The sequence below is a fragment of the Ictalurus punctatus genome, chromosome 29 (assembly GCF_001660625.3).
Source record: "Ictalurus punctatus breed USDA103 chromosome 29, Coco_2.0, whole genome shotgun sequence".
Classification (NCBI taxonomy): domain Eukaryota; kingdom Metazoa; phylum Chordata; class Actinopteri; order Siluriformes; family Ictaluridae; genus Ictalurus; species Ictalurus punctatus.
Window position 1 is genome coordinate 4,583,752 of NC_030444.2, and position 13,975 is coordinate 4,597,726.

General features: G+C 38.1%; 1 protein-coding gene across 2 annotated transcripts; it reads right to left on the minus strand.

Moving 5' to 3' along the window:
- Positions 1-970: 970 nt before the first annotated feature.
- Positions 971-5,469, minus strand: LOC108260672 (uncharacterized). 2 transcript variants are annotated; one of them, XM_017461107.3, is made up of 8 exons: positions 5,333-5,469; positions 4,147-4,299; positions 3,539-3,691; positions 3,152-3,304; positions 2,782-2,913; positions 2,630-2,687; positions 2,205-2,302; positions 971-1,573 (listed from the first exon to the last, which is right to left on the minus strand). In XM_017461107.3, the coding sequence occupies exons 1-8, from the start codon at positions 5,351-5,353 to the stop codon at positions 1,517-1,519; spliced, it is 825 nt and encodes a 274-aa protein (XP_017316596.1). In that variant the 5' UTR covers positions 5,354-5,469; the 3' UTR covers positions 971-1,516. The 2 variants fall into 2 exon arrangements, with proteins under 2 accessions (XP_017316596.1, XP_017316594.1); XM_017461105.3 differs by having other exon boundaries at positions 2,630-2,690.
- Positions 5,470-13,975: the final 8,506 nt, after the last annotated feature.

The following is a 13,975-nucleotide window of genomic DNA, read 5'->3' on the forward strand; positions in this document are numbered from 1 at the left end:
ACCTGGGGAAGGAATCTGCCTGCATCTATTAATACTATTTCTACTATGCAACTGTACTTTTTTAATCCAGAACTTTAAAGGTTGCTTCAGTTTGTCCCTGTGTGGAAAGCCTAAAAGGTTGTGTAGAACCTTGTGTCGAAACTAGATTGCTTCACTATCATAGCAGGTTCTAAGTAGATAAGATAGGATAATACTTTATTAAACTCATAGGCAATTCCAGTAGAACCACTTCAGGAAGCAAGGAGCCCCTAATTATCCAAAAAAGTATTCTTGTAGAATCTTGGACCAGGGTTGGTGTTTGGTGTTTGTACATATCAAAAGATATTTTGTAATACCAATACAATACAATACCAGAACAAATCCAGTTCAGTTTCTGCAATGAATATCAAATTATACTCAGCATACTGGAATTGTAAACAAAATTTTCAATAAAGAATTTTACATTGTCTTGATCACTACACTAGTCATTCGGCATCTGTGGGTCACCAAGTTTACCAATTGAAGTTACTTCAGGTTTTGTTCAAGACTTTCTTAGTCTGACAAAATCCATTTTAATCTGGAAATCTAGCATCCCATGTAGTGGGAATGTTTCAATTCACTGGATCACGTTTTTCACACAAGTGAGCTGTCTTTTGGCCAAGTCCAAAAGGAAGACTGAAAATACAAAAGCTATTTCACCGTAAAATTTCTTCTCAGTCATTCAATTAGCATTTTCGTATAGTGTGTACTACAGCTCAAGCTACAAATGAAATGCCCAGGTTCCTTTTAAAATAGGTATTAAAAATAAATACCATTCATCTGAAAAAAAAAAAAAAGAATATCAGTTTTGGTGTCTAATGGTGTTACTTTAAATTCCCAATTTTAAAATGTCTAGATTACACTATTCATATGTAACATTCACTTAGTTCATCTAGTTCCCCTTCCTTACCAAGAAAAGAAAGTACAACATTTACATGAACTAGAACACATTACATTTGCCTTTTAAGTTTGGCTTGACTACAAAGTATAAAAAAAAACTATAAAGATCCAAATTGTTTTGCTTCAAAGATTTTTCTGATGTCTTGAAGCATCCTGGTCCATTCTGAGTGCTTCACTCATCTGAGGCACTGTTCATCCTGATTACCCACAATTCAGACAATAAAGAATTATCTTAACCTCTGGGATAGTGTTTCAGAAAAAAACTTTAGAAACACCAGAGGTTTTTTAATCCAGATTTTATTGTTATTTTTTGTTTGTTTGTTTGTCTGTCGTTGATTTGTAGTAAATTATTTTTTGGGGGGAATATACAGGTTGTTCCAAAAGTCTCCATACATAATGGACTATGTATGCCAGCACCACGTCGGTTGTGCCTTCGTTGGTGGATGTTCGTGGATGTCCACTTCTCGGTTGGTCCGCAGTCTATTTGAATTTGGTTATAAGTTGGGCAACAGTGTTGTGTGTGATGTGCAAGTATTGTAAGCATGATAAATCTTGGAAGCTTTGTTTTGACGATGTAGATCTATATTTAATTCATTCATTAGGGACTTGGATCTGTGGATCTGTGGCCCTGATGTCTTCTACTAGGACCCCAGTTCTGTTGTACACAAAAGAGAGCCATATTTATAGCATTAGAAACATCACAAAAAGAACACCTCTAACACAAAGAGGACACATCGAAACTAACCAATCCTAGTTGTTGGTTATTGCTTTTCTTCAAGTTGACTTAAGTCCAGAGAATCTGCTTAAATTTTGTCATTTCAAATAGGACCACTTTTAAAGCCAGAAAACAATGAAGCAGCAGCACATGGCTTTGTTTATTTGTTTAGTAAAACTATTTAAACCTGACACCCCCCCCCCCCCCCCCCCATTTCATTAAAATTGCATATTGACACTCCATGTACTTAGAATAATGCTTAATGGCTCACCAGTTGGTATTAATGTAATTATTTGTTGTACAGCAAAGTGCAATACTAAATGCAATTGTACTACATATAAATATACAACATTTTAAAGTTCCTCTAAGTATCTTCCTTCTGGCCATCCCTTTCTGCTGAGACCGAATGTCACCCCAGTTATGGGGAGGTGGATGTGAATTGCTAAGTACATCCTAATGTCAGTACAGGTTAGGACATCATTATAAGTACTGTCATGGATATATTTCACCTGCTCACCCATTACATAACAAGTACATACATTTTTAGTGCAATGCTTTTTTGATTTATTACCAGTGTGTGCTCCTGCTTGTCCAGAGGAGGAAGGACTTGTTCTTGTACAGGAGGAATATCAGCAGGGCCGTACAATCCATCAACAGGATACTCTCCAGCTGAAAGAGGACAAAAGACCAACAGGTAATCAGGTAACACCTGGCCACATGTAAAATTATCAATATTACAGCTATACAACACTAAAAGATGTTATATATAAAATCCATTTGTTTTTGATAGAGATGACAAATCATTTCTGTAAGTTGGTCTGAATAAGGGTGTCTGCCAAATGCAATAAATGTATATGCAAAAAAATGCCTACTGTGCTTAAATATCTACTAAATATTATTATTATTATTATTATTATTATTATTATTATTATTATTATTATTAATAGGACAGAGACACTGACTGGAGTTGGATGTTGTCATTTAAATAGTTCTTACCAGGCATGAAGGTGCAATATTGGTCCTCTGACACTGCAGCCATCCCTGGAAGCTCTATCTGCTGAACATAAAGCAAGCAGTAATGTGATAGACTGTGGTGTAGTGTAGGTGGTGTATGAATCAACATCATAATACTTAAACACTTGTTATACCTGGCCCCGAGCGCTGGGAGTGAATATCTGCTCCTGGTGGTACACGTGGGAGGATGGGATAGGATGTGGCAGGTCACCAGCTTCAACCAACGGTCCAGAGCAGGAAATAGTGCCCCAGCTGGGGTAATACACCTGTGGCAGGACGGGAAGAAACAAAAAGAGTTTGGGTTATGCTTAAGAGACCTAACTAGGATAATCAGATAACTTCCTCTGTAGAACTCTTTAATGTATTGATGTAATAATGTATAGTAATACAGAATGAGAGAAAAGATATAATAATTCTGTTATTAACTGCACATTCAAGATTGGTATAAAAACATAATTTCTGACCTTAAACAGGTCTACAATTAGAATAAAAACGGTCTTATACCTGAGCAGGCAGGATGTAATACACCTGGCCTTGAGTGCTGGGGGTGAACTGCTGTTCCAGGTGGTAAACGTGGGGGTCAGGGACAACGTGTTGGACATCACCAGCCTCAACCCACGGTCCAGAGTTGGACGAATCCCAGCTTGCGTAATCCGGCTGTGGCAGGACGGGAAGAAACAAGCAGGGTTTGGGTTAGGCTTAAGAGACCTAAATAAGAGTATCAAGTAACTCACTCTGTAGAACTCTTTAATGTAGAGATGGAATACAGAATGAGAGTAAAGACATAAATAATTATGTTATTAAATGAAAATTCTATATTGGCATGAAAACATAATTTCTGAATTTAAACAGTCCTACAATTAGAAGAAGAAGAAGGAAACAGTCTAATACCTGAGCAGGCAGGATGTAATACACCTGGCCCTGAGTGCTTGGGGTGAACTGCTCTTCCTGGAGGTAAACATGGGGGGCAGGGACAAGGTGCTGGAAGTCACCAGTCTCAACCCACGGTCCAGAGTTGGACGAATCCCAGCTTGCGTAATCCGGCTGTGGCAGGAGGGGAAGAAATAAACAGGGGTAGGTTAGGCTTTAGAGACATAAATAGGAGTATCAATTCCCTTTGCTGAACTTTTTAATGAAGGCAGGTAGTATTGTAATAAAGCATGAGAGAAAAGTCAATAAATATATTTGTGTGTGTGTGTTGTATGTCTGATTACAAAATCAAACGTACAAAAAAAGATTTAAACTATTGATGTTTGAGGGAAGTCCTAAAGTTTTTTACAGACAAAATAAAGAGTCAAAAGATTTTCTACTTCAAAACAGGACAATATTTGTTTTGTCTGAGGTTTGCTACATTTGTCATAAAAATGTAGAGCAGGATTAAAATAATCTTATTTCTGCAATTTTTATTTAGGTTCTACAGTGCAAATACAATATTTGTATAAAAAACATAACTTCTGAACTCAAACAGTCCTATAGTTAGAATAAATATGGTCTAATACCTGGTCAGGCAGGTTGGTATAAACCTGGCCCTGAGTGCTGGGAGTAAAGTGCTGCTCCTGGTGGTACACATGGGGAGTCGGGACAAGGTGTTGCAGGTCACCAGCCTCAACCCGCGGTCCAGAGCTGGAATAATCCCAGATGGAGAAAAATGGCTGTGGTGGGAAGAAACAAACAAGGTTTTTAGTTTAGGCTTTAAAGACTACTAATTTTACATTACAAGTTCTAGCCTCCAGCTAAGCTACAAAAAGAAACATCTGCCATCAGAGTTCTTTCAACATTTGTTGAATGCTAGAGACCTAGTTACAGTAGGACAGATGAATTCCCACTGCAGGAAGTTTTAATTAGCCTAACTGATGTAATGTGAGAATACAACTCTAGAGAAAAAGACAGAAATATGGATAAGTATCCCAGAAAAAGATCAGGAGGTTTCCTGTATGCACAGTATAGTGTTGGGAATCAATGAGTCAAATCACTTTGCTCGGCTCGCCGATAAGAGCCGACTCCCAAACAGCGTAGTGCCATTTTAAACTAAACAGGAGTATTTTAAACTATATTATGATAGTAAAATGTTTTGATTTGATTACAAAGAGTGTACAACTACAGAAAAAGCTCATATATGCGAGATGACTTCAACATTCAGCTCAAAGGAGCCGAATCAACGGAGCCGAATCACTCCCAAACGACAGAGCATCAGGACAGAAGAGATATATTAGGCTGCTGGGAAAAGAGGAAAACGACTTCATGGCTGTTTATTTCCAGTCATCTTAGGCCTCATGTTAATGAGAAAGGAGAACGATATGATATTGGAGTGATTCAGTCATTTAAAAAGCTGGGATGCTGAGGGGAAAATCCTTATCTCCTTTACTCAGTTGCGCTATATGTTCAGAAAGCCTTTTCACACGGTACACAGTCACCACTGAAATGATTCACTCTACACAGATCTAGATATTTTACTTCGTGTACTACAATGATGTATCGTTTCTGTTCAGTCTTCGTGATTAAGGCTTGGTCGCCCCCTCTTGGAGAGAACGGAAATTGTCACAGATACTGAATATTTCTATAATCCCTGTCCTTCCTAACAATAAAACTACATATGAATAGTTACCGTTAAGTTTTACAAAACGACGTTTCAAAAATCGCTTAACGGCCTTATTTATAACACTACTCTGTCTGCTCAAAGCTTACCATTTCTTCAGAAGATGACATTCGTGCAGGAAAATGCTCAGATTAGTGGTAAAGATGTTAAAAAGGTGAATAGAGATGTTCAGAAATGTAAAGATTTGCTCAAGAGATGCGAGGTTTGCTGAAAGGATCCGATCGCAGGCGAGTTGTGAGTTGGAATACGTCAGAAGTTGTAAATATTCAAAAAATATTCTAATTTTCAAAAAACAATACCTCCAGCACCTAGCAACCTCCCCCCTCCCCCTTACTTCACTATCCATTCTTGTAAACTCCAGACATTTAAGTCATTATCATATGAGAAATATCATATTTTCTGCAGTTTTCTGCACAACATAATGACATAATCCCAATGCACAACACAGTTACATTCATTAGGAAGTTATGAAAGTTTAGATGCACATTCATAAAGTTTTCATTGGCTCTACTACACAAATGTGCTTAAAAATGCATCATTTGAAAACACATCATTCACATTTCATATAGATGTGTTCATACATAAACAAAAAAAAGATAGAAATGTTTATTTAATGAAGATATTGATGTATTTTTTGTGGATGTAACTCAGTAGTGTGTTATTTTCTAGATAATTAAACCTAAACTGCTTAGTAAAACAGCAATTAAAATGTGCATTGATTTTGGCCTATGACATTTATTCAAAGCAGTTAGAACAACTAATAATTCTCCTATAATGGAATTTAACAGTGAAGATTACATTTATATCATATTTACTGTATTACATTCATGTGATACATATGGTATCACATGTAGTATATAGATTAGTGAAGTGTAAAAACAGTTTTTGAAAATACATCGTGTCCCAAAAGTGTCAATACATAGGGGACAATGTACACAGCACAAGGTCGGTTGTGCCTTCGTCAGTGGGTGTTCGTGGACGTCCACTTCTTTGTCGGTCTGCAACACTTCCAGTCTTTTTGAATGTATTAATAAGTTTGCCAACAGTATCGTGTGTGATGTTGTGCTTGCCATGTTGTACTTGGCTTCTTGTCATGTTAGAATTACAGCTAGAGAACATCATTAGTGTTACTGTTAGAAAACAGTATACCATTTTTTCCTGAATGTCTGATGCCCCATAAACAAAACAATAAGAATTGAGAATAAAACTATCTCTTCAAATCTGTCTGAATGTGTTTAATAGCAATTTATTAATCAACTGTTGAACAAGCAGAACATAAACTTAAATACGACATCTTTGACTTCCAGCAGTCAACTCCCCTCAAATCCACAGCCGTGACATCTGCATCTGTGCAGTTCTTTGTCATAAGTGCATCTGATTTAACTGTGACGAAGGGAATAAAAAAGAGTGGCAAAATTGTTGATTCATTTATTTTGTCTTTTTAAAGGGGAGGAGGAGTAAGGACTTGTGTTTTTTTGGTTCATTTTGTTTTGTATTTGCTTAGATGTATTGATGTAATTGGTGCTATTGGTGCTAATAACGCCAAGGTCATGGGTTCAATCCCTGTACTGGCAGCTAAAGTTATCCACCATGATGTGCTGTCTGTCTGTAACTGATTTCCTACAACAAGCCAGAGAAAATGACTGGCTGTTGTACAGGATATTAAGAAGTTTTTCCTTGACTGAAAGGCACTGCAGCCCTTTACATATGCAAGCTGCAATTGTAGTTGTATTCATGTAACTACCTGAAGTGCCATTTTCAAATTGTGCCATCGATTCTCAATTGGTTTGAGGTCTGGGCATTCACTGGGACAGTCTAAAACATTCAAACTGGCTTTGCCAGTATGCTTCTTTTCCAATTTCCCCCAAACTCTGACCAGTTTCAGAATCTCTGCTGATGAAAAGCATCCTCACAGCATGATTCCACCACCATGGTTCACTGTGTGAATGGTGTTCTCGGGAGGAGGATCACTGATGCTTTCCACTAAATGTAGTGTTTGTACTAAGGGTCTTTGGTTTCATTCAACATGTGAATCTTTTTCCATGTTTGGTGCGTTTCCAGCATCCCTTTTTCCAAACTCCAAGTGGGATTTCATATGGCTCACCAAGCTCTCATAAGTCCCAGCTTTGTGGAGTGTCCAGGTTATGGTTGCCCAGCGTCTCTAATCTGAGTTGCAGATCTCTCAATCTGCTTGAGAATTACACTTTAACACTTGTGTGCTTCCCTGACTAATGTCCTCCTTACCTGGTTCTCCATACCCTGAATTTGGTAGATGGTCTCGTCTAGGCAAAGTTGGTGTTGTGCCATATTCGTTCAATTGTTAATCATGGATTTACATCTGACAGGTTGTCCAAAACCAAACCCTGAGTCCCGAACTTTTAAAGTAGCTCCTTGGTCTCCATAATGCTGTTTGTTTAGCTATGTTGTGTAACAAACTCTGGAGATTTCCAGGAACAGGTGTTTTAATACTGAGATCACGTGATAATTTACTTACACACAGGTAAAATGTGATACAGGTAAATTACAAGAAAAACTGCAAATCCCCGTAACGTTTATGGGATTTTGACAAATTAGAGGGTTTCTGCAATGCTCCGTTTGGAGAACAAAAAGATATATTTTTAAATCTCATCTGTAAAAAGCACGTCTAATTTTACTTGTCGTGACCTTGGACATTTTCAACATAGCCTCACTGGCCAGTTAGCTCAGCACAACATCTTAATGAGAAATTGCTTCATGGGTCAGACCATGCAGTTTTGAATGCACACCTGTATATAATCAGGTTAATTGACACCATGAATTTCTGTAAGGAATCTTTACAACTCACCCAACCATTTTTGGTAGCTCCTTGGTCTCCATGATGCTGTTTGTTTAGGTATGTTGTCTACCAAACTCTGGAGCGTTCTAGGAAAATGTGTATTTATACTGAGTTCATGTGACACTTGTACACAGATGGACTAATTATATGAATTCTGAATACAGAACTAACTAGCCTATACTGTGTGTGCCATTTTTTGCTGAATGCATTACATACACATGTTGTTTAGGGTTATTCTAAAGTTACTTTCCCGGGACTATATTCCTGTATGGAGATTTAAAAGATTTTTTTTTAAAAAACAAAAAAATCTTATCAGTAAGATGCAAGTTGCTTCATGGGTCAGAATTTCAAACCCTGAGAAGAGGCCATCTCCTGGAGATTGTAACTCACCTGAACCAACATCAATCAGACAAGGGAAAACCAGAGATGGGAATTGTCTAATTATGGGAAGCCCCTTAATTGGGCCCACAGAAACAAATGTATAACTTAACATCGCTACTTTTTCCAGATGATTACAAGAATATATGTTTCTGTCTAATTATGAAGTAAGTATTTAAGCTTTAGTGAAGGATAATAATCTTGAATCATGTGAGGTAGTCTATGATCCTCATTTTATTAAGCAATGCTATTCTCATCTAAGTGTCGTAGTCAGGGGCTGCATAACGGGGTGGGGGGGTGGGGGGGGATTATAACGATTCTAAGGCAAACAGGGGGCCCAGCAGAACCCCACACTTTCCTGTATAATTTTGGTATTTAAATGGGCTCTTTGCATAATCATCTATTAAGAAGCATGCTATCATGAATGCCCTCAGACTGTGCCAAGTGCATGTGTGTGTCCCCTTAAGACATACACGGATTATTCAGAAATACGGCACTTCACAGTTGTGATTAGCCAGGGGACCCAGAAACCCTAGCATGGTCATAGTCCTCTGCTGAACTCAGGTGGTGAATTATTCTATGACTATTGTGCACAGAGCAGGTAAGATGGGAATTTTCTCCCTCTTTGATTATTTGAAATTTCAGCCGTCTCTGGGGAAATTTCTACAGATCATGTTACGAATCATCTCTTTATTAGCATTCTGATTATTATTGATTATTATTATTGATTATTATTATTAAGGAAATTATATCATCAATAGATTGATCAAAGGGAAATTGTGGAAAATAATAAGAAAATACATTTGATATTTTCATACTAACTATTTTTTACTGCATTTAATCTGTTTTATAACGTTTCTCTTAATGTGATACAAAAAGGAATACCGAACTGAGGCCTATGTGCAAAGGGCAACCTGACATGAGAAAAACAAGTTATATGCTATCAAATGGCCTTAATTCCTAGTACTTATTGCAGAGTGTGCACATCAAGATCAGCAGAAGACGGAAACAAACACATTCCATTGCCTAGGCAGGCGCTAGTAAGTTTAATAAATTTAGTTTGTACAAGTTTATGCAGAAGACTCTTTAAAATGATGAGATAGATTATAGATTAACAGGCAGATGATAGATTGAAAGGCAGAACACACAGTGCATCAAATATCGATAAGCAGGGAAGTTGAGACATTTCCTAGGTCAGCCTGACCTGGTGCATCCTCGTCGGCCTTGCTTGCTTTAGATAAGACAAGAGGCAAATGGGTGATCTAAAGGGATCTAGCGACAGTAAAGAGAGTTGGAGTGAGTAAGACAAATTAGAATTGGGGAGGCATATCATGAATGGCAAGTGGAGACAGATGCAATTGCAGTTATGCATTTTATTTAAAGGAGTTATATCATGATTTTTAAACATCTTAAAACATTAATTATGTTGTTTATTGGGTGTAATAGAATAGGTTAGCATGCTTTAATGTTCAAAAAGCGCGTTATTTGTCTAATACTGTACATTATTGAAGTACCTCTATTCTGAGGCTGCTTGAAATGCTCTGATTTCACTAAAGCCCCTTCTTCCGAATAAGCCCAGAGTGCTCTGATTGGCCAGTTGACCCGTTGCATTGTGTTTGGCCAAAACCTTTGCGTGTGTCGGACAAGTAGCGCCCCTTAGCTTTAGCTCCTAAACAACATGCCGTTGGTTTTACCGTATCAGTTGAGCCCAATTCAGAAAATGCAGATGATCAAGCAGAAAGAAGTTTTCAAACAGGACTTGAATGTTTCACAGTGGTAAGATTTTATTTTGTAACTCTCTCACCTTTCAGATACGATGTAAATTCCAACCCTGGGCTACCAACCCCCTGTTCCCTTGGAAGACTAACCTTAGTGACTCAAATGATTTAGGTGGATTGAGCAGGTATGGGAAGGCACCAGTTTCAGAGTGCAGCAAAGTCAGCTAGGTCTAGGTATTTCTCTGACTTAATTGCTACACACTGTCATAGACCAAAGATCTTATTCACCACGATAAATTCAATTATTAATCCGAGTTGCCAATTCCATGGGGAACCCTCGGTTGAACTATGTGAGAAGTTTTTAAAATTTTTTGCTGATAAAGTAATTACTATTCGTTCTTCCTTCACTTTGCATTTATCAGACTTGTCCCCAAGTTCACTGGCTTTACCGGTTTCATTTGATCAATTTGAACACGTTTCTCTAAAGGACTGTGTGATCTGGTGAAGCAGATGAAAATATCATCCACGCCACTTGATGTTGTTCCCACTGTGCTTATGAAAGCAACCTTTTCTGAAATTGGCCCCAGTATCCAAGTGTTGATAAATTCTTCTTTGGATGCAGGGGTGGTCCCAAATTGTTTTAAGCATGCTATTGTTCAACCTTTGCTTAAGAAACAGGGTTTGGATGAAGTTTGCCTTAATAATTATCGGCCTGTCTCTAAGCTACCATTTCTGTCAAAGCTGCTAGAGAAAGTAGTACAATCTCAATTGCTCCTGTTTTTAAACTCAGCTATGTTATTTGACCCTTTACAATCTGGTTTCACTGCTTTTCATAGCACGGAGTCTGCTTTGTTAAAAGTGTCCAATGACATTTTACTAACAGTGGATGCTGGTAAAAATACTGTGTTGATGCTACTAGATTTTACAGCTGCCTTTGATACTGTAGATCATTACATACTTCTCTGGCGCTTAGAGCGTCTGTTTGGTATCAAGGGCACTGCCTTACAATGGCTCAGCTCATATCTTAAGGACAGGTCTTTCTCGGTAGCATTGGGTAATTTCTGCTCTTCTTCTAGTCCTATTATTAGTGGTGTTCCTCAAGGCTCCATTTTGGGCCCACTTCTTTTTAATTCATATATGCGGCCATTGGGGAATATTATTAGGGCTCACAATGTCTCTTTTCATTTATATGCTGATGATACCCAGTTGTACATTCCTTTGAAAGCTGGTGACTCCATTCAGCCATTGTTGGATTGTCTGGATGACATTAAAAAATGGGTGACAAATAATTTCCTCCGACTTAATGAAGACAAAACTGAAATAATTGTTTTTGGCCCCCTGAGATTGAGAGATGGTCTCATTAACGAGCTCCATAAACACTTTCCCTCAATTTCTTCCCAGGTTTGGAACCTTGGCTTCATTCTGGACTCAGAATTTTGCTTAACCAAGCAGATAAATTTGGTTGTTAAGACTAGTTTTTAACAACTACGGATTATTTCAAATCTCGGAACATTTTTGTCTTTCCAGGATTTGGACAACGTTATTCATGCTTTTATTACTTCTCGCTTAGATTACTGTAATTCACTGTAATTCATTATACTTGGGTCTTCCTGAATTATCTCTGGCTCGTCTTCAGATGGTTCAGAATGCAGCTGCAAGGCTGTGTCACCCCAATTTTAGCATCACTTCGCTGGCTTCCAGTCCGTTTTAGGATTCAGTTTAAGGTTCTGATGTTTGTTTTTAAAACTCTTAATAATCAAGCTCCTTCGTATCTTGTGGATCTTCTTAATCCACATTCATCAAACAGATGTCTAAGATCTTCTGATAGGTTTCTTTTGCATGTCCCTCGTTCCCAGTTAAAAACAAAGGGGGATAGAGCTTTTGCTGTTGCTACCCCCGTCTATGGAATCAACTGCCACTGGACATCCGCCTCGCACCTTCTATTACTACTTTTAAAAATAGGCTTAAAACATATCTTTTCTACCAGGCTTTTTGATCAAATTTTTAATTGTTTAAACAAATTTTTTATGGATTTTTTCTATTGTCTATTGTCTGCTTTTATTTGGTCTAATTCTGTTTCTATTTTACTTTCTGTACTCTGTTCAACACTTTGGTCAGCTTTACTGTGTGAAACGTGCTATACAAATAAATTTTACTTACTTACTTACTTACCACCAATGTCTTGAACAGGTAGCTCAGACCAATAAAGAGTTTGCAGACAGACACTGTGAAACACCCCACTATGAACCTGGAGATCAAGTCTGGCTGTCTATGAAAGACATTAAGGTATCCCAGGGGTGTAGAAAACTGACACAATGGTGCATTGGGCTTTCTGAAATCCAACAATGCATCAACAAAGTAACATACAAGTTGGATCTAGAATGACACTACAGTCTTTCTGAGGATTTTATGTATCCTTTTAACACCTCGGCACATCTGGACATTGAAGGACAAGCCGTTTATGTAATTAAAGAAATCTTGAATTCCAGACACAAGGATGGAAAATTGCAATACCTTAGCGAGTGAAAGAGGTAGAGCCTGGAAGAGGGAAGCTGGGTCCCAGCTCACAACATTCTTGATTCTCTCCTCTACAGTGAGTTCCATGCATGACACCATGAATGTCCTGGGCCATGTCCACGAGGTAAGCCCAGAAAGAACCCTGCTCCTAGGAGTAAGCTCTTTGTGGCATGCCAATGCCAGAATCAGCATCGGACTCAACTTCCAGATAACAGCATTTCATACAAACATGGCTTCTACAGTACATGGTGAACAGCAGTCGTGCACCTATTTATAACCAACAGAACTTGAATAAAAATATTATTGGATTATGACACCTGCAGACTTTTTCTAATAAGAAACTATAGATATATACATAATGTTATAGTGCATGTAATTGCATACCTTACATCCATCCATCCATCTTCTACCGCTTACTCCTTTTCAGGGTCACAGGGAACCTGGAGCCTATCCCAGGGAGCATCCGGCACAAGGCGGGGTAATGATAATGAGTCTTTATTGGTCACATATACAGTAGAGCACCGTGAAATTATTTTCTTTGCATACCCCAGCACGTTAGGAAGCTGGGGTCGGAGCGCAGGGTCAGCCATGATACAGCGCCCCTGGAGCAGAGAGGGCAGCTTGGCAGTGCTGGGGCTTGATCCCCCGATCTTCCAATCAGTAACCCAGAGCCTTCCCTGCTAAGCAACCACTGCCCTCCAGGGTACACCCTGGACAGGGTGCCAGTCCACTATACCTTACAGTAGATCTTAAATACTTGTTTTTCTCAAATGAGTTTGTGCTACACTGCCAGTTGTTGACATTAGAAATTGAATCCATAAATCATTTGAAGAATTTTATCTATGGATAATTTGGCCAATATGTGAGCTCGACTTAGTGTTAGAGTTTGTGCGCACCTGAAATTCACCAGTCAAGAAATAGATTAGATATGTTAAACATCAACACCTAAAATCAGAGTCAGGTCTTGGAAATTTTGCGTAATAACAATAGAATCCAGAATGGACTCAGATGCTAATCTTAAAGGGCAACTTTACTTCTGCATGTTACTTTAAAAAAAACAACAACAACAAAATAATAATAATTATAGTATGTTTAGAACCAAGATTTTAAAAATGCTAAATTGGTGTTGTTTTTCCATTATTTCCAAATGCATTGCCATAAATGGTATCAACACATTGTGTCCTATTAGGTAACCAGCAGTTTATTATAACAGTTTGAAACCCAGGATTTTGTTGGGTCATAGTTCAAATGAACTAGGGGATCCCTTTCCATTGCTTTAGTCTCTCTGATTATGTAATACAAAA

Excerpts from the sequence above, each read along its gene's own strand:
- LOC108260672 (XM_017461105.3), bottom strand. The coding sequence starts at position 5,353 with ATGTCATCTTCTGAAGAAATG. Across the intron at positions 4,300-5,332 it reads TGTCATCTTCTGAAGAAATG|CCATTTTTCTCCATCTGGGA; the intron begins GTAAGCTTTGAG and ends TTCCCACCACAG. Across the intron at positions 3,692-4,146 it reads ATACCAACCTGCCTGACCAG|CCGGATTACGCAAGCTGGGA; the intron begins GTATTAGACCAT and ends CTCCTGCCACAG.